The following is a 20558-nucleotide window of genomic DNA, read 5'->3' on the forward strand; positions in this document are numbered from 1 at the left end:
TGCGTGACAACCTACAGTCCCCTCAGCAATTTGATAAAGACAATCAAGCAGCACTGGCCACTGATCAAGAACACTGGATCGCTCCAAAAAGTGCCCCTTTTTGCCTTCAAGAAAAACCGCAACATCAAAGAGTCACTGGTCCATACGTTTCTTGAAACTCCAAAACAACCCAATACTCTATGGAACTTACCACCTGTCCAAGGACACTAACGATGTGGCAAATGCATGGCCTGTCAGTTCACTGAGACAACTAAAGTATTCACACACAAAGAGATCTCGTGGACCTTACAGGATCACACGAACTGGCAGCTGAATGCACTGGCAATAGGTAAGCCCTACTGCACGCGGCTTTATGCACAGAAACTGGTAGTCCTACCCTCACTGTAAGGAATCTCTAAACAGTATGACTCTGCACATTTAAATGCCCGTAGCCCTTTGTTCCACCTATACCATAGGCTGCATGACACGTATTGTGGCACCGTAATCCAGAACTTGCACAGCCCACCTAGATCACGGTCCACCCTCCCCCAGTACCGTTGAGAAGGGGCACTCTTTTTAACCACATTGCATTAAATACAGATTTGCACTAATTTCTCTGTGCACTTGATAAATGGCATTTATGATTCCACAGAAGCCCTTTTTATCCCATTTAAGCGCACTCCACGTTTAGTGGGACCACCACTAGGTCTACTCTCACCAAATCTGCTAAGACCTACACCACCACCTCCCTAGTCACACACTAACTATGGGCTAGAGAGGAACCGCACGCTTGGGGCGCCATTTAGTATTCCTACCTCCTTATCCCCTGACAGGCGTGACCATGCCTGTTGACAAGATGACTGCATCCTAAATAAGTGGATCCTTCCACCTCTTAACCTGAGCCACTAAGCTCCTCGGATTCGGTAAGCACCGGCATCCGCCTTACATAGTATTCATAACTTCTCTGTTAGATCTTTTGCTGACCTCGTACATCCTGAAACATCCTTTGTCTGTTTCACTCCTACAAACCACATAGGACCCTCCACTCGCAAGATGAAGGCCTACACCATTAGAGCTCACCTAGCTCCACGCAAAATGGCCGAAACACTGGCGTGTTGACATGTATTATATGTTGTTCAACTCTTGATTGTGCCCACACTCTATGGGCCCCCTACCGGTCTATGATTCCACTGAATTCTCTATGCTTCCTTCCCAAGGAACCTATAGAGAATGAACAAACTGTACAAGTAGATGTCTCAAATATTGACTACTTGATCATTCGTACTTAGGTACTACACTTTGTATGTCCTCAAATGTGAATGTCTATGTTTTTGAAAAATACCAGTGTATTACTACACCAGTGCACTTCAAAATAAAACCCTGTTGTGCAGAAGAACAGTTTCATGAGAATTCTGTGACCACCCACACAAGGGGTTACCCCACTCAGGGTGTAGCAGTGGTTACTCTTCAGCAGAGATCGACCTGACCTTGCTCATTCGTTTGTTGATCTTATTGTACCGGAAGCATGCCATTTCCTCTCAGCTACCCACCCTGCACTTGCGTTTCAGGGTGACAAGGTTTGAGTCGCACCAGGAGTTGCACTTGACTTTGGGCTTCAAGTGGATCCTCATGACAGGGGCAAGAACATCAAGATGATCAGATATAGCAGAGTGGATAATGAAAAGGGCTGTGTCAGGGTATGAGTCAGCCAAAGAGGGAGGGGGTGAGGAAGTGGTGGCGTAAGCCTCAATTGACACACGCTTCATGGGTTGGATAACCGCAAAGGTGGGTAGCAGTGCTGGAGGTGGCTTGGCAATACGTTTCTCGTTGACAAACTGCACTAGATGTACATCCTCCAAGGTAATATACCTTAATTTAGGGATGTGTTGAAGCAATTTCATCACGTTTCAGCAATTCAGAATTAAATTATCGTCGACTGGTAGCAATCTTTTAAAGCAGACTCAATTTTCGTCAATCAAATTATTAGTTCAAGATCTTTCCGACCCAAACATTCATGTATTGCCTCAAGACTGCTTCGGAGAGAACTTTGGCGGTTTAGCCGCAGCACAGATTTCATGCAATCAGTCAAGCACTTTTCCAGCCACTAGGAATTTTTTCTTTTCTTCAAGAGTTCTAAAGGGAAATTTGACTGGCATTTGCTTGCCATCTGACCATTATGCTCCTGATTCAGTGGACGAGAAGGGGCTCTCCTTGTTACCTGAGACGGCTGACTATTTCCACAAACTCCGAACGGCTCAGATTATTCCAGTCAGCTTCCTCGTCTCTGGTGAACGTATCAATAAAGTCATTTAGACAAGAATCGGAAACCAATTCTAGATCATTATTTCCAGAATTCCTTGGGGGATCACTGGCTGTTCGAGCTATTATGCTTACTTGAGCACCAGTCAGTAATTTGGTCACCCCACCCAATCATATATTTTATACAGGAATTTTATGTTGATACAGTGATACAAATTCAATTAAAACAAGATGGCAACCTCAGTGAAATTGAGATTAATTCTGGTTTGAAACAAGGTTGTCCTCTGGCACCGACATTGTACTATATATGTATCAGACATGGGGCCCACTTTGGATGAAGCTCGTAGTTTCCCCCCTAAAATGTGTAATTTCCACGTACCATGAATCGCCTATGCGGATGGCACCTTTTTAATGGATAATACACAGATAGGCCTGCAATGTGGTCTGGACAAATTATGTGTATATTCCAGAAGTGTAGTGTGAGGAAAGTGCAGTTAATTTAGCTTTATTCTCACTAGAGGGGCATAGTCTCCAATTTGTTTCACTTTTGTTCTTTAAGGTGCGGAGGTCTTTGAGTTGAGGGGTGAACCATTTGTTTAGGTGGGCTATGGGTTTGCTCGTTCTGAGTTTGATAGGAGCAATTTTATCCAATATGGTGAGCATGATATTGTTGAATTCCTGAACTAGGCTGCTGGGGTCGAGATTATCAGGCAGTGCGTTGAGAGTAGGCAGTATGGCGGGGATAATTTTTTCAGGCAGTGCGTTGAGAGTAGGCAGTATGGCGGGGATAATTTTTTCTACCGTAATACTTTTATTACTTCTGGTTGGGCATGGTGGTGCTTGTGGTCGAGCCAGAGGAGTGGGTCTGATAGTAGATAAGTGAAAGGAGATCAGAGAATGGTCTGTCCATGCTAAAGGCAGGATGGACGTGATAGTGGCAGAGCAGTTAAGGTCCGCTACCCAGTCCAATATTCTCCCTTTAAGGTGGGTGGGTGTGGTGACTTTTTGGTTAAGGCCTAGTGCTTTGATCGTGTTAGCTATTTCGGTGGCATTTTTGTCCGTTTGGTCGTTAAATCCTAAGTTGAAGTCACCTGCGTGGTAGGTTTCAGGTTGTTCATAATTATATTATGCAAGTCTTCCTCAAAGGTACCAAGAGGGCCGGGTGGTCTGTATATAAGGTGTATGGTAATGGATTGCAAATTGTTTATCTGAATTTTGGCAGTGAGGGTTTCACATGATTGTAGAGGCTGGGTAGGGGCTAGTCTGAGACCAAGAGCCGTTTTAGAAATAATAGCAATGCAAATTTTGAGAAAATGGAAATGTGATGAGAGGCCGACCTGTTCAGAATGGGTGGAGGACTTGAGGCAAGTGGCCAGAATTGAGAAGGTTATCCTTCGCAGGAACAAAAAGTTGAAATTGTTTGATGATATGTGGGGTGGGTTTTTGGATGACATGTGATAATAAATTGGCCTGTTTTGCTTTTTAGAGTCTGTGAAGGTTGGGGGTGGTTATGGGGTGTGGATTCTATGCAATGAGTTCTACGATTACAATGCTGATAAGTTTGTTGCTTGTATGTTTTCTATAAAATTCAATAAACTTAATAATAAAAAAAAAAGAAATAATAGCAATGCCGCCACCTATCACGGTCTTGTCTGATTATGGTGTAGCCATCAGGGACAGCTAGCATGAGGGAAGATCCTGCTGCATTATGGAGCCAAGTTTCCGTAATTGCAAGATAATCCAGGTTCCCTTCTGTAATTAAATTGGCAATATCCGTAGCGTGAGCGACTAGTGATCTAGCATTAAGGAGCGCTCCCTTGAGAGGGGGGGCTTCAGGAGTTTTGTTAGCTCGGATGAGTTTTTCTACAGTGGGGCAAGCTTTAGGTTGGAGGTTATTAAGCTGGAGGGTGTTCACCTTCAAGGTAGATGTTTGAGTAGGCCATTTAGGTTGGCTGGGCAAACGTGGGTTAGGTTTGTAATTGGTTTTGAGATTGGAGGCCGGAAGGGCTCTTCTCAGTGGTTCGTGTAGTTTGGCTAGTCTTGCGCGGAGTCTCTTGTTTCTATTGGATATGGTACAAGGTAGGGAGGCATAGAGTATTGTTTCTTGGGCCTTGCAGAATGTGGAGAGATTGGGCTGTATAGCGTTAGTAGTGTGTTGGCAAAAGTGTGAGGTAGGTGTTGGTGACTGATCGATGTGATCTAGATTGCTAGGGACAACCTGAGTGACTATAGCCATGATGCAGAGGACTAATGCTAGGTATAGCATTCTTCCAGTTCCAGTGGCAGGAGAATGTGGTTTAATGGCGACCAAATGGCACAACACAGGGCTCAACATGGGTCAGATGTGGTCTAGTGGTGACCATAGGGCACAACACAGGGCTTAGCATATGTTAAATGTGGTCTACTGGCGACCGTAGAGCACAACACTGGGCACAACATAAGTCAAGTAGCTACCAAAGAGCGCAGCATGGGTCAAATGTGGTCTAATGGCGACCATAGGGCACAACACAGGGCTCAGCATAGGTTAAATGTGGTCTACTGGCGACCATAGGGCACAACACAAGGCACAACATAAGTCAAGTCGCGACCAAAGGGCTCAGCGTAGGTTAAATGTGGTCTACTGGCGACCATAGGGCACAACACAAGGCACAACATAAGTCAAGTCGCGACCAAAGGGCGCAGCATGGGTCAAGTGTGGTCTACTGGTGACCATAGGGCACAGCACAAGGCACAACATAAGTCAAGTAGCGACCAAAGGGCGCAGCATGGGTCAAATGTGGTCTAATGGCGACCATAGGGCACAACAAAGGGCTCAGCATAGGTTAAATGTGGTCTACTGGTGACCATAGGGCACAGCACAAGGCACAACATAAGTCAAGTAGCGACCAAAGGGCGCAGCATGGGTCAAATGTGGTCTAATGGCGACCATAGGGCACAACAAAGGGCTCAGCATAGGTTAAATGTGGTCTACTGGTGACCATAGGGCACAGCACAAGGCACAACATAAGTCAAGTAGCGACCAAAGGGCGCAGCATGGGTCAAATGTGGTCTAATGTGGTTTCATAGTTGTTGAAAAACTATGCGTGCTTAAAGAGAGAAAAAAGATGTGGCAATTCTGAAAGTCATCAAATATAATGGTGTATATTCTGTTGAGGGCATCATTAAACTCCAAGGGTCATGCATATTGCCTTGCCTTACTTATGGATTTGAAATGTTTACTGTGAAGGAAACCAGTTGGTTTAAACAATTGGAAGGAAAATTGTGGAGACATGCAGTTTTAAATTTCATGGTGTATCATATGTGCCTGGAAATCCAAAAGAAATATTTTATGTATACTCAATGAATTACTCTATCTTTTCTCCTTTTATATAATTAACATTTTATTGCATTGCATGTTTAAGAGTAAAACCTTTATTTACTAGGGGCTTCTTACTAGGGATTTATCTTTTTATCTTTTCTTGGTGTATTTTAGAGATTTGATGTGTGATTTTTAATGTGTATAGAAAGTATTTATAATGCATATATGTTATGAATTATATTTTGTTTTTGATTGTTATAAGGGTTAATTAACCATAATAATAAAGTTTAAAAAAATGATTTAAAACAATTTAGTGCGGAGGAGCGAACCCTGCTCACAGAGCTTCCAAAGGTGCTCGTGGGATGTTATCAGCACACAACGTTGCTGTCTTGCCACGCACAATACACCTAGAGTGTCGCACGTCAGACAGTAGGGCACTGTGCAGGGAAATACACATGCGAAAACATAAAACTTAGAGGCATTCGCAAAGCATATAAAAGCAGGGACGCGAGAGCACGGCTGTTATAAAGAATAAGTATATGTGTAGCAACATTAACATTAGTATAGGGTTCCTGTTTGTTTTTAGGATATTTAAACAGTATAATATGGGTTAGATTAGGTGTATTAATGAACCACAGTGTGGCCATGGTTTAGAAGGCCCAGGGCAGACTTGACAGAAGCCATTATTATTTAGTGTTTAAAAGGCCACAGCACACAGTAAACTGAATTTCTGCTGACACAATGAAACAGTGGATCAGCTAGGAACGCAGAAGTTCACAGTAGCTAATGAATTGTTGCCAAAGGAATGCTCTCTCGTGGGAAGGAAGCTACACTCAGACCCCAGGTGCACCCACACAATAACTCTCAAGGGCACTGTGAAGGGTCAGAAATGAGAGGCGGAAACAAAGTGGTAGCGTTTTCAACATCAGACATTTTTATTAAAAGAAAAAAGTTGGATACAGGTCTCTCTGACCCTATCCTAAAGAGAGTTTCTCTGCCTAGGAACCTCAAGCTAAAGATCTGTCTGTGTCTTGTCGTCAAAATTATACAAACTGCCCATGTGGCCAAAACATATCTGATCCTCACGCTAGAAATGAGCTAACAAGTGTAAGGAAAAACTTCTGTGATTTAGGTTTAACCAAAATGTGTTGAAATGGAAAATAAATAGTATAATCCAACAAAAATTGTTTCTTTCAAGGAAATGTCCTTGGATCTGGAGGGCATTTCCCCTTCCCCTGTATCGATTAAGGAAGGATGGAAAAATTGTCTTTTCCCAAACAAGGTTTCAACGAGGGCAAGAAGGTCTCTTTCATACACGTTCTCAAGGTTTGCAAAATTGTCTCTTTTATACAATTGTTTCCAGGGATAGTAAACATGTCTCCAGTGACGTCATTTAGGGGTCGGCAGTGCTACCCCCCCAGCCTCCCTTGCTACCTCTAAAAAAAAATAAACACTTTCTTTTTTTATTATTTATTTTTACAAATTGAAGCTCCTTTTTGTTTCTAGAGTGGCTGGCTTTCTTGTTCAGGCTTCTTAAAAACACAAGTGAAACACTGAGCACTGACCCTAAATAAGAAAGAATAGGAATAGCAATTTGTCTTTCTGGAATTCTATACAATAATTGCGAGACTCATTAAATATTTATTTCAGGCACACTTCAGGAGGTGATTCACTGGATCTGTTCTTAAACACCTCAAATTCACAATGCAGACAAAATCCCCCAAAAAGCATTCAGAGTAGAATAAGCGTACATTTTGGAATATGTATTTAGCTTTTAGCAAGTTGCAGTTATAGAATGTTCTTTTCTGCTGATACATATGGTGATCCATTCTTGAATGAAACGTATATCACGTTACAGTGATATTGTAACCATATTTTTGATACTGTACTTCGAAACAATGCTATCTGATGCCACTTCCTGTTTTGTCAAAGGGTAAATGGTCATGTTCTATCGCTTTTCGTGATGTTACTTTGGGGTGGGGTCAAACGACATCACTTCCTGTGATGTCTGAGGTCAAGGGTCATGTGATGTCACTTCCGCTACCCCTGGCATTTTGCTGAAATGACATCCCGGCATGTCTCTTTCACACAACTGCTCTTCAAAGATGGCTTCCTGGTAAACGCCCCTGCCAGGACTTCTTTAGGTTACCTGATTAACTCCCTGCCAGGAATCCCCTTCTGGGTTCTATAGATCTCCTGGTGTACTCTCCTGCCAGGTATCTTTCTCCCAGAAGACTCACTGCCTGATATATCCCATTTATCAGGACTGCTTTCAATGTTCTCTTTATTTCCCAGTATAGCACAGTTGTACTCCTGCATTGTCTATAATTCATGGACTTCTACTTGTCCCGAGCTTCCCCCCATAGACCTCTCGCATATAAAGATTTTTTCAAGTTCTGTCTCAACTTCTTCACAAGTACTCTTATGCTGATGGCAATGCTTGCTCCAACTTTCCCCATATGAACTTCTCATATATGGGGTTTTATGCAAATGTAGTCTTTCAGTTTCTTCATTTACATTCATCTGCTTATAACATGTACTCCAGCGTTCCCCATATGGACATCTCAGGCTTGAGGAATTGTGCAAATTATGTGTTTTTATTTTACTTGGTAGGTATTCAAAATGCACGCTTAATTGTTCAGATCACTGGGTCAACTCACCTGTGTCTTACAGTGTTTCCGACCCATGGCACGTTGCTCCAGCAAAGTCTTAATTTGGGAATGGCGTCTCCCGCGTTGCAAACCCTCTTTCAACTCTTCAGCTGGCCTCGCTCTCACTTACCGGTAAAGTTGCTGCTTTTCGGCTTGACCACTTAGTTAACAGCCTCTCTGCGGTTCCTTCATAGCACTTCCCTGGAGCCTGGCACGCTCCCCTGGGTCTCCCGGCACGCCAGTAAGGACTGACATGCAGTGGGCTTGGGAGCAACTGCCTCCTTCAACCCGGTTCACACCTGCGCGTCTGCCTTCCTCTGTAGTTCTGCTTCCCACTTCACCAGTGCTGCTTCTGCTCCCTCTGCTTTTCGATTGAAAGCGGAAAACATCTTTAAAATGCCCCGCATAGCTGCACTGTCTTGCAATAACTAGACCACGTGTTTAGCTTAGGGTTTCTTTCAATCCATAAGGACTCCTCCTTCCTCGTCTCAGTACTTTAGACGTTCTGGGAGTTGGAGTCCGTAATATTAATAGGACTTCCAAAGTGATTTTGTTTGGGATTTTTATTTAGTACAAAACCATCAGCGATAGAGGTTAGGTGTATGTTTTGTACATAGGAGGTGTCATTGGTATTTAGCCTAGGATGTTTGTTAGGAAAGGTTTTTGGAGTTTTGTAACTAGAGGGATTTGTAACACTGTGTCCCTCCCTATGGTGTCACCACATCTCCCCGGCAGCCATCTCCTCCCATGCGATCCTCCCTCATAATACCACCCTCCCCGCCCCCCTCCCCCCCCCCCCCAAGGGTCAGGATCAGATAGCTGCTGCCGTCCCCTGGCCACATGGGAGGAGATCTTAGGCTGGGGATCAGTGATGACTCCACAGGATTGATCACAGCACCAAAGGCTGTGGCAGCGAATACAACAGCAAAGTAAAATGAAATACGAGAAATACAAATTCACCAACCGTATCCTGCAAAGTTTTTTTATAACTAAAGCTGGCATGAGGCAAGGTAAAAGACGGGGAGGGCTGGCAAGTGCACAAGGAGAAGGAGGAGAAACTATCAGGGGACTGGGATATGGTGTTCCATGGGCGGTAGCAGTGTCTCTGACCTGGTTACTGTTCCCTTATGATTTAATTGGTCAGACTGAGTGTTCTCGCCTCGTGCTATCTTCAAACACAGGGTCCAATTATCTTGCAGCTATTATATATTTGTGTGTTGAATTGTGACAGTTAATCACAGCTAAGAGTTTTTCATGCTGGTCACATTAATTTATGTAATGGTATAAAGGAGAAACAAAATACACCAATGAATAGGTTTAAGGGTACTCATACACGAAGGGCTCCCACAATTGGTTTGAAAAAATGACTCTTCGAAATTGTTATCATAGAGAAAGATCTCTAGAGGACTTTTTATGTTGTAATTGCATGAGTCAAAAACACAACACAATTTACAGAGAGAGAATAGACATCATCAATGGTTTGTTGGACCATAACAGAACATAAACGTAAATGCTTTAAAACACCATTTACCACCAATGCTCGGGACAAAGTTGAAAATGGTGTGTGTGCAACAAACCCAACCTCTGTGGAGGTTTGTCAAAACAGACACAGTTCAATTGTGAAACAATTCAAAGCGGAATTCTAAATACAACGTAAAACAACTAAGAGGCAACAGATAAGATTTTTCATGTGTGAACAGCAATCAATGTGCTGTGAATTTGGGGAGTAGTATGTCTACACCAGGTGTTTCGGCCGTTTAGAATTGGGATAAATGAGCCTCATCTTTGGGACTGCCATCATCAGGACAAGGTTCTGTACACAGGACGTCTAAGCTGTGGGGAAGGGAGATCACAATCAGGTGGGTGTATGAGCCGCAGAACTAATTTAAATTGACTGAATCAAAAATGTGTAGTCACAAAATAGAAAACACACAGCTTACCTATGTAGCAATTGATAGGCCCTGTATTAGAGATCCATACGCCACACTGGGCTGGTCTCTAGGTACTCCTGTTGTGTTAAACAGATAAAAAGGGGGGGGGAGTGAGTCTAAACCCCAACCGTTATGTGCATAATAAATATAAATGTACATAAAGCATAAAACATGTCTTACCTTTCACCGAATAACTACAGGTGAAAAGGTCCAATGTGTTGTAAAGCGGTCAGCCATCAAAGGTATGGCTGCAAGTAAACAGAAAGTTGCCTATGCATTCCAAGAGCTGTACATATTGGGCCCATTTTCTAATCATGGCCGACTTTTCAACAAATTTGTTAACATCCCCATGAGGTTATCTTACAATCTGTTGATGCATGATTTTTTGTATGAGTCACATGACGGTTACCATGACTACCAGTTGGCTAATTTTAGCTCCTAAATTAATTTTTAAGACAGATGTTTATCCCGTGTGCCCTCTAAATTGATTTATTATCACTATGCTCCACCAGTTCGAGCGCTATACATTTTTTCTCTGGCTGCTCGATTTCAGCCTGATCCTAACTTGGTTGCCATAGAAAACACTCATGCAGCCTTGGCAACAGCTTTTTCCCACGCTGTGCAGTGTGCTCCTTCAGTCACTCGAAGATGCCCCGCTCTCTGCACGCAGCCTTTTGACAGCCTATCTGGCCCACCACTAAAGGTAAATTCGCCAGCATGGGCACTTTTAGTTCCACATGAGCAGTCGTTACATTCATACACTTAAATGTGACTTTGTTTACTTGCAGCCATATCTTTGATGGCTGACCGCTTTACAACACATTGGACCTTTTCACCTGTAGTTATTCGGTGAAAGGTAAGACACGTTTTATGCTTTGTGTACATTTATATTTATTATGTACATAACGGTTGGGGTTTAGACTCACTCCCCCCCCCTTTTTTTCTGTTTAACACAACAGGAGTACCTAGAGACCAGTCCAGTGTGGCGTATGGATCTCTAATACAGTGCCTATCAATTGCTACATAGGTAAGCTGTGTGTTTTCTATTTTGTGACTACACATTTTTGATTCAGTCAATTTAAATTAGTTCTGTGGCTCATACACCCACCTGATTGTGATCTCCCTTCCCCACAGCTTAGACGTCCTGTGTATAGAACCTTGTCCTGATGATGGCCGTCCCAAAGATGAGGCTCATTTAGCCCAATTCTAAACGGCCGAAACACCTGGTGTAGACATACTACTCCCCGAATTCACAGCACATTGATTGATGTTCACACATGAACAATCTTATCTGTTGCCTCTTATTTGTTTTACGTTGTCTTTAGAATTCCGCTGTGAATTGTTTCACAATTGAACTGTGTCTGTTTTGACAAACCTCCACAGAGGTTGGGTTTGTTGCACACACACCATTTTCAACTTTGTCCCGAGCATTGGTGGTAACTGGTGTTTTAAAGCATTTACGTTTATGTTCTGTTATGGTCCAACAAACCATTGATGTCTATTCTCTCTCTGTAAATTGTGTTGTTGTGTTTTTGACTCATGCAATTACAACATAAAAAGTCCTCTAGAGATCTTTCTCTATGATAACAATTTCGAAGAGTCATTTTTTGAAACCAATTGTGGGAGCCCTTTGTGTATGAGTACCCTTGAACCTATTCATTGGTGTATTTTGTTTCTGATTTAACCCTCATGGGTAGAATAGGTTCCATACCAGGAGCCCGAATTTTTGGATGGTATAAAGTAGAAGGAATTTTTGAAACATCTTTTGGTGCACTGCCCTGTCCTTCATGGGAAGCGTACTGCATCTTAAGAAATGTGTGTATTGTGGCATCTCAAATTGTGAGCAAATTTGGGATTGCTGCTTGATGGGAGGTTCTACCTCCATTATGTTTGCAGTGGCTGATTTGATGAGCTGCTTGAAATTGATGTTAACATGTTTGCATAGTTTCTATTTTTATGGGATTCTGTATGAAATTTGGTATTAGAAATGTTACTGTAAATCTTAATGTTTATATGTTGAAAGCTTTTTGAAGTACTTGTGTACTTTACTGTATGTCAAAGGTTATGGTTTAGCCAAATGACAAAAAAAAAGAAAAGATGTAGTTAAGGGGCAGGATATTTGTGTATCATGATGTCATGAAAAGGAGGTTAGAAGGTTTTGTTCCAGGAAATGGTTTATACAATAGAATTACCCCAATATATGGGCCACTATAGAGGCCTGATAATGTTTTACCAACCAGCTTGTTCTACCAAACCCCAAAATGTAATTCATGTTTTTCTGTATAAATAGTGTATCAGCAGAGGGCAGGGCCAGTTCAGTCACAGGACTGTCTAAATCTATTCTCCCAGCTGTGGGGGACAGAGAGGGTTAATAAAAGCTGTGTTCTTGCACGGTGTACACTCATTTTTCTTAAGTACTTTAATTTGGATTACTTATCAATAAGTCCCTCTTTACAGCACAAGACAATCATTCACAGTGAGCACTCCCCCAAGGCAATAAAAACATACATAGATGGGGTCTGACACAGACATCTGTTGTGCACAATTCCTTCCAGGGATGAAGCTCACTGTGGAATTAGTCGCCATGAAGTTGAACAATTCTTTTTTTTTAAATGCCAGTGACATTTCAAATAAGTGTACCGAGTGTGAGGAAAAAAGGAACTAAGGTCATGGGGTACAGCTAGTTGCACAGTGGACGCCCTGGATGCTCAAAACATTTCTGGCGACAGCTGGCACATGTGAAAGTATGTAAGAGGAGGAATCTGTGGAAGGAAATAAACTATTAGAAAATTAAATACCCGAGTCTCTCTCTTTCTGGATAGTTGGGTTGTCTGTGTAGCAAGTGATGACATGTGCCTAAATGTTTACTAACAGAATTTAGCCTCAGACGAACAATGTCAGAAAGCAAGTCATTTTGTAACAGTTGTGAGTGCCGAAAAGTAATAGTAAAATGCGAATGTGCATATTTACCTATAGTGACTTGCAATTGTCTAAGGTAATACGTTGTTTTGAAAAGAACATGATATCACTCCCTTTAGCAATTGATATTATATTTGTATCGCGCACGTACACAAGTGTTTCAATTGAGTACATGAATTCCTGTGCTAAACAAATTAATTGAAAGGTTATCTGCTGTAGTCCATGGTGTCATAAAATGTAAAAACAATATTGGTTGCATATCTCAAATATTGTTCAAACTACAAATTTCTTGAGGCCTTGCTCTAGTGACCACATGTAGCCAACACCTTGGATTTGTATTACTCATACAACACTAACTATATATCATACAGCTTTCCAAGTGGCTTTGTGGTGGCCCTGGGAAGGTACCTCTGCCTATGGAATTGCAATTCATCTTGAAATATCTGAATTTGGCAGTACAAACCTGTGCAGGAAACATCTGAGGTTCAGTGTGAATCTTTGTAATTCCTCATATTCAATTAAGGAAGAAATCTATTGTGCATGTTGGATTGCTTTTGTTTTCAGGTGAAGATTTAAGAACAGTAAGAAAATGTGTCTGCATGCAGGGCAATCACAAAGAGTTAAAACAAAGGAGCACCTTTAACAGGGATAGCACGAGGCATACGGAACACAGGAGACCAATGGCAATAAACGTTACTAACCTGGAACATGAATACCAATAAATATTCAATTCATCCTCAAGCAAAATAAAACAAAGCAAATCAATCATACAAGAGAGAAGAACTATGTAATTTGAATAGAATTAGCAAAGTAAGATCCTGCAGAATCACATTTAACAGGAAAACAGATCATAAATTGAGCAAAGACAACAATTCATGGCCAGGTCAATAGAAATGTCAATAAACAAATATGATGTGTTTTTAATGTAGAATGGCATTTAAGCAGGCTCACATCAATTCTAAGAAAAGCCAGATTGTGATAAAATACCTACTCAAGAGCTACAGGACCAAAGTAAGATTGCCCTATGCTGCAAGAAGCAGAAATGTTGTATCCGGGGAAGATATTATGTTAAGGTAAAATATTAATAACAGCTATTTTGAGAAAATGTAATAAAAAAAGATACAAAACCAGTTTTGTTTTGATTTTATAGTACTGGTCCTGTGTTGGTTTCAAACTTCATTTTCCCTTTGGGTATCTGACAGATCGAATTTCTCTAGCTAAGTATTCTGCCCGATAGTGACCAGGGATGTTTCTTCCATATTGGACGGACCATAAAACTCCAAAAATGATGGATGTGTTTGGTAATGGCTTAACCTGCCCATCATCCATACTTCATGACCTTGCACAAAAATCCAAGGCACTCAAGAGACAACAGAGAAAGATAAAAGCAACTGCATAGCTCTAGGTTTGCAAAATATACAGGAGATGGGAAAATAAATCCCCTTTGGTACCTACTATGGTACCATTTAGTAGCTACATGTCTGCTTATTTTCAGGTTTTATTGAGCATTTTCATGAGAAGCACTCCACAGTTAAGCAGCAGTCATAGATTGAAACATCTGTAACACAAACACCTATAAACACATAAAATTGTGACATGAAAAAGATTATAAAAACAAAAATTAAATTAAGAGCTGCTTCACTACGTAAATAAAGTGGACAGCTGTGAGAGGAATTTAAGAAAAACCTGCCTTGCATCTTTCATACAAAAACCCCAAACAAGATGCAGAACCTTATTTTTATTCGCTGTACGTGCTGGTCCTTACAACGAATCAATGGAAGATAGAAAGCAAAACCAATCCATGTTGCAAGTTATCCAGCTTACTGTGTATGAAGTACCACCGTCACTATTTATATGGAGACTTAACTGACAAAACAGTCTAGAATGCTGCAAAAAAAAGTCACATGGATCAAAAATGATAAGTAATACCTTTTCTTGAATAGATGATGCTTTCAAATAGTACCATGTCCCTTGGCCAACAAATGTTTTTTCGAAGTAATTGTTTTCAAAGAAATGACTTCAACAAACCTCACTTTTGTTTTGGGACCCCCGCCCGACTCCAAGCCCCCCGTTTCCCTATACTATTATCCTAACCCAACTCACTTACACCCCTTTTAATCCCTAACCCCTATATAGTTCGATGAGTTGAAAATTATTTTTAAAACAAAAACTGTCATCAAAACACGATACCCTTTCAAATAATGATGTGTCAGGTTATAAAAATCAATTCATAACTATTTTAAAGAATCTTAGTTTTTATATTCTATCCACAGGGCTGGTTTTCTGTAGAATATATTCTGATAATACATTATCTTGTGAACTTATTTCATTTGCAGTAAAAAAGATGATTAAGGCATAATTGCCAAAATACTGGGAACCGACTTAGTAAATATTTGGATGAGAATTAGTTTGTACAAAGTCATTTTTTCATGAAAATATGGAGTGAGATTTCTAAAATAGTTCTCTGAATAAAACAGAGGTACAAATGCAAACTATGAGAAAGTAACAAGTGACTAGAATTCTAATATTGTGAAGACAACCCCTTGATGAAATGTCAATTTGTTAAACAAATTTGTGCTGCATGAATTCATAGAATTGTCTCAAATAAATTCACAACAGATACAGACAGAAACATGAATTATGCAGCAATGTATTTAGCATTACATTACAAATCAAATACATTTTTAGATGTATAGCAACCTAACTTTCTATATGCTTATGCATGTAATTAACAAGAGGAGTATAAATGATAACATATACAATTTATTACTGAAAAATATAATCTGTAAAATGGAAATAAATGGTTGATGCAGTGCCTTAGATAACCCCCCCAACAGAACAACTAACTAAAAAGAAAACAATCTTTCCCTTTTATGTACAAATAAAGCACCGATCCACAGTGCATGCTACTATACAACAGGAATTCACCATCTCAGACAAACCTTTTAAAGCCAATTAATAATTGTCTAAGTAATAGTTAAGAAATGTATGCTTGCATTCTAGCACTGGACAAACTTTTGACACAATGCATGTCAAAGCTATATTTCCAACCAGGTTTACCTCCTGGCAATGCAACAATTGGAATTTGCAGATTGAATGAAATAAAAGAAACGGGGAAATAGACAACTTCCTTTACATTTTCTTCTGTGGATACAAGTCAATAAAAAGATACTCCACGTCTAAAGTATTATATATATATATATATATATATACGCATACATATATATATACATATACATACACACACACACACAAATAATACATTGCAGTTAGAAGTTCAAGATACTGCCATAAAAACAAACGTAGGTTAAACAAATATTGACAAGAATACGTACATAAAAGACACACTCTTATTTTCCTTGAACATGGAACATTTGGGCACAGTCGTTATTGTCCGATTGTTACTCCATCAAGTTGCACCCCACTTGCTTAATTTTGTTGGTGGGTTGAAGCAATATATCTTACTTAAACAAAAATGTTAATATACATGCAAGTGCAGTATGTGTATTATCGTAGAGGTTACACGTTTAAGGATAATGTTGACTGCAATTTAACAGTTTTACAGACAACGTGCTTTTCCGTTTTCAATTAAGAAATAAACAATATTTGGCAAACTTGAACAAAATACAAATCCATTTTTAAACAAAGACAAAACAGCAATTACTGCATAGTGCATTACACACACAGACACGCGCGCGCGCAAAAACCCCTCTAATCCTGCCCCCCACCACCCTAGTGTCAGTACACCATTAAGAATTTCGGACAAATGCATTACTGGATTTTACACATTTTCAAACAAAAATTGGCAGTCACAAACTGCAATCAGATTGCACATTAAAATGTAATGCCAACTTATTTAGAAAGAATACATTTGAACAATATAATGTGCTTGGCTTTAATCAAGATAACCCTTTCAATTAATGAGTGATCACTTGGCACAAGGGCACATTGCTATACTGTTGTTGACCAAGTAGCTGGATCATCCACCATTTAATAATTTTAAAAGAACAATGATAAAAGTATATCTTGAGAACAACATCTAAATAGTATATTAAAAACAGGTTGGACTTAAAATATGCACTAAAAAGATAGATTAAACGGATGGTCAATATGTTATGTGATTTCCAACAGTAGCATTGGATCGCTAATCACCATTATATTATTGCTAACAAAAAATGTATTACATCTATAAAGCCAATTTTGTTCAGGCATCAGAGACTTTTTGCAATATATGTTAAACAGTTAAACACTGACATACAATGCCATTGTCAACATTAAATTATTCATGAAACAGATTTCACAATTTGAATTCCCCTCCACTTGACTGACACAGAAGGTACTCCAAAGTTTGAGTGTTCTACTTCGAGAGGGATGTTATCATGTGTTGTGAAGAAGCTAATGCCATGGCAAATCAGTGAACAAGAAAAAAATTCTTCGACTAGGTGAAGCACTGCTCCAAATTAATTAGAATATATTGATATAATTTATTTAAAATTACTTAGGACATTCCAAACAAAATGTGTTTCATTTAGGGAAAGATTGTTACTAGACCGTCCCTCAGTAATGATACAATCAGCATGATTTTTTTTCCTTTTGCTTTCTCCACCATAAAGCTATGGAGGCATATTCTGAATAGTAAATATAAATTCTAGATTTTATGCAACAGTTCACAGTAGTTGCTTTTTATTTAGTGGTCTTGACATTCAGAAGATTAGGATAATGTGTTTCTATGCAAACATGTGTCTCTGGTTAATAGTTTAGGCAATAAATACGTAAAAGGAATACACCCAACCCCAGCTACGGACATTGAATTGGCTTTGCCACCCGATTATACTGCAGTAACATTCAATATTAATTTTCTTATACAATCTTTTGCTCTCTTACAAAATAAATGTTACTATATATTTCAAGCAATACTTTAGAAAAGTCTATAAAGAAAAAAGGATACCGCAGCACTAAACAAACTATGTACTTAGAAGGTTTATTTTATTTACATGTTTTGAAAAATGTTTAACATTGTACTTACTTTGTATGTTAAGACTGGCATACGCTGTTTTCTAAGGCTGGATAATACCAGGAATAGAACTTCCCAGTCTCAAATGTTAAACGGCTACCAGTTACAACAGCTGGACAGGTCAAAAACAGCCACTGTTACTGTTAGTAAACAAGATTTGGGCTTTTGATTTATCTGCTGCTGCAGTGCCTCACATGAGCTACACAAGCAAACCACCCCTTTTAGCACCAAGATGCCAGCCATGCTTGATGACAAGTATGGCTAAATGCATCTTGAACTTGCATTTAATTCAACACTTACATTCCAGAGTCCACAAACAATAGGACTATTACGATAACACTACCTTTGTTGCAGGACCATTTCAGTTTCTTCCAGAAATGCAGGGCAAATTACAGCATTTATACTGGTATGTTGTTGAATGCCACACAATATTGGTCCTAGGTGCTCATGCAAGTACAAAGTGCATTGCTTTAGGACTTCCTTTTATTGTTGGACTGGTTGAGCCATTACTACATCCACTTTGTTTGCTTTTGTGTTCCAGGTGCTGAAGACAACAGTGTGAAGAAATACATAGGAATAAATAGAAATATTGAGCTTTGAATCAGATCAGTAGAAAATATTTGTACAGGATTTTGACTGACAAATATGATTGTGAAACAGTCACAGAACAGCACCTTGTCTATGTAATAAAGATCTTTAAACAAAAGGTTCTCTTTTCAGTCCGCGATGACTTTCAGCTTCCACAAAGTCATGTCACCACAATAAAACATGGATGAAACCTTGTTCGTCTCAAAGCTGTCTTGTACATCCCAAACGGATACACATGTACAAGATTCCATGGCAGAGGTTCCATGAGAAACAAGACTCTTTAAAGCACTGAAGTTCCACCAGAGTATATTACACTAGGTAAATAGGGATGCCCTGTTACAGACTGTACTGCAAAGGTTTGAGATTCCAGTCTTCCTTTTACCATATTTGGTTGTCAAAATTGTGTTCATGTTGCTTTGGCAGCTCTACATGAATTGCATCTGCAAAGTAAACAAAGTATAAATCAGAAAGGAAAAAGTCTAATTGTAGTCAACAAATATATAGAATAAGTAAATGCAAGTAAGTTGATGTTTTATTAAAGATCAGATGTGCTGTGAAAAACACTGTGAAACTTCTTTCTAAGGGGCTTTGTATGAATCTGTGTCATCTACATAGCCTCTGTAAAGAACATAATTAAAGACTTACAGCAGCTAGGGTGCTGGAAGTCCTAAACAATATAGGTAAAGGCAAATCATGCAATTCAAATGTATGCTCTTGCGTAACAAGTTCGATGTGATCTTACCAGTTTGATCAATCAGTATGGGACATTAACCTAAACTCTCTGAATAAACCAACAGTGAGGTCGGGATGGTTGTAAAGACTGGAGGGGGTTATTTGCACTCTTGCTCTCTATATAGCAGAGTAGCAGCACAGAGCACCCCAGCCAAGATTCTCTATGTGGTAGCTTGGATGAGCAACCAAGGGTTACACTCTTAGGAGGTAATGCAGGCTGGTTCAGTACAGTGTAGTTCCCAAGCACCCACAAAGGAATGTCCAAACACTATGGTAGTGATAACACAGTTCTTTATATAAATAAGGCTTTCGTTATGTACACATGCAATAACACTTCGTGCTCAGGCAATTCTATAATGATAAATATATATACAGTCTCTATGTGGTACCACAATTACTTCTTTGATTCCATTAAAATGCATCAACTGCAGACAGTTTCAAATGGCATACAAATCAATTAATAAAATGAACCAATAATAGACTTGAGCAGGAAAACAAACTGGTTAATCAATTGGCAGTATAGTGCTCTAGCTTCTAAGTCACAGTTCTGTGTGAGGATCCCCGCCCACCTGGACAACTTGTAAATCTGACAAACAAGCCCAGTCCATATATTGTTCAGCAGAGTCTTATTTCCTTCTAAACTTGTTCTACCATCCCAATGTACCTGGTTTAGTAGAATTTGATGTCGGGTAGTCAATGGATCCTCCTTGAGAGAACTCCCTTTAAGGCAAGATCTATGGATCGTCGAGATCCCTCAAAGAAAAGGATGAACAATGGTGTTGAGGAAGCAGCTACGGTCCTGGCGGTGCTGGTCGACGATCGGTCGTAGATGTCCTGCGAAGACGAGGCGTGCGATGCACCTCGACGACAATAATCCATTGCCGCTAAGAGTCAATGAAGAACTTTGACACAGCAGGGGCGTCGGGTCGTCAGCGTCTTTGTGGTCTTCGGGTGGCGGGAAACCCACCGGCGGATCCTCCTCGGTTCGTCGGCGACCTTGATATTCTCTGGTGGGACAAAGCGGTCGACGGTAATGAGCAAAGGAGTCCCTGATTCAAAGTGTTCTTAGGCAATGGAGCGTTGCTGCACTGGGCGGCGGGACAGCATCAAGCTTCTGGGCAACACAGTTTCGACAGTGCTCCAGCGGTTACGGCAATCCTCCGAACCCTGGTTGACGGCAATGGACT

At 40.2% G+C, this 20558-nt stretch overlaps 1 protein-coding gene across 9 annotated transcripts in view; it reads right to left on the bottom strand.

The window, feature by feature from the left end:
• Positions 1-15671: 15671 nt before the first annotated feature.
• Positions 15672-20558, bottom strand: part of LOC138480864 (phosphatidylinositol-binding clathrin assembly protein-like) — a 1856059-nt gene continuing 1851172 nt past the window's right edge. For 8 of the 9 annotated variants that reach the window (XM_069612639.1, XM_069612640.1, XM_069612642.1 and 5 more), the window contains one exon: positions 15672-19079. In XM_069612639.1, the coding sequence (XP_069468740.1) occupies positions 19065-19079 (15 nt within the window). In that variant the 3' untranslated portion in view covers positions 15672-19064. The remainder of the gene's footprint in view (positions 19080-20558) is intronic. The other variant, XM_069612647.1, reaches the window with a different exon arrangement.

This window comes from Ambystoma mexicanum, chromosome 5p (genome assembly GCF_040938575.1).
Source record: "Ambystoma mexicanum isolate Mex_15411 chromosome 5p, UKY_AmexF1_1, whole genome shotgun sequence".
Lineage (NCBI taxonomy): Eukaryota > Metazoa > Chordata > Amphibia > Caudata > Ambystomatidae > Ambystoma > Ambystoma mexicanum.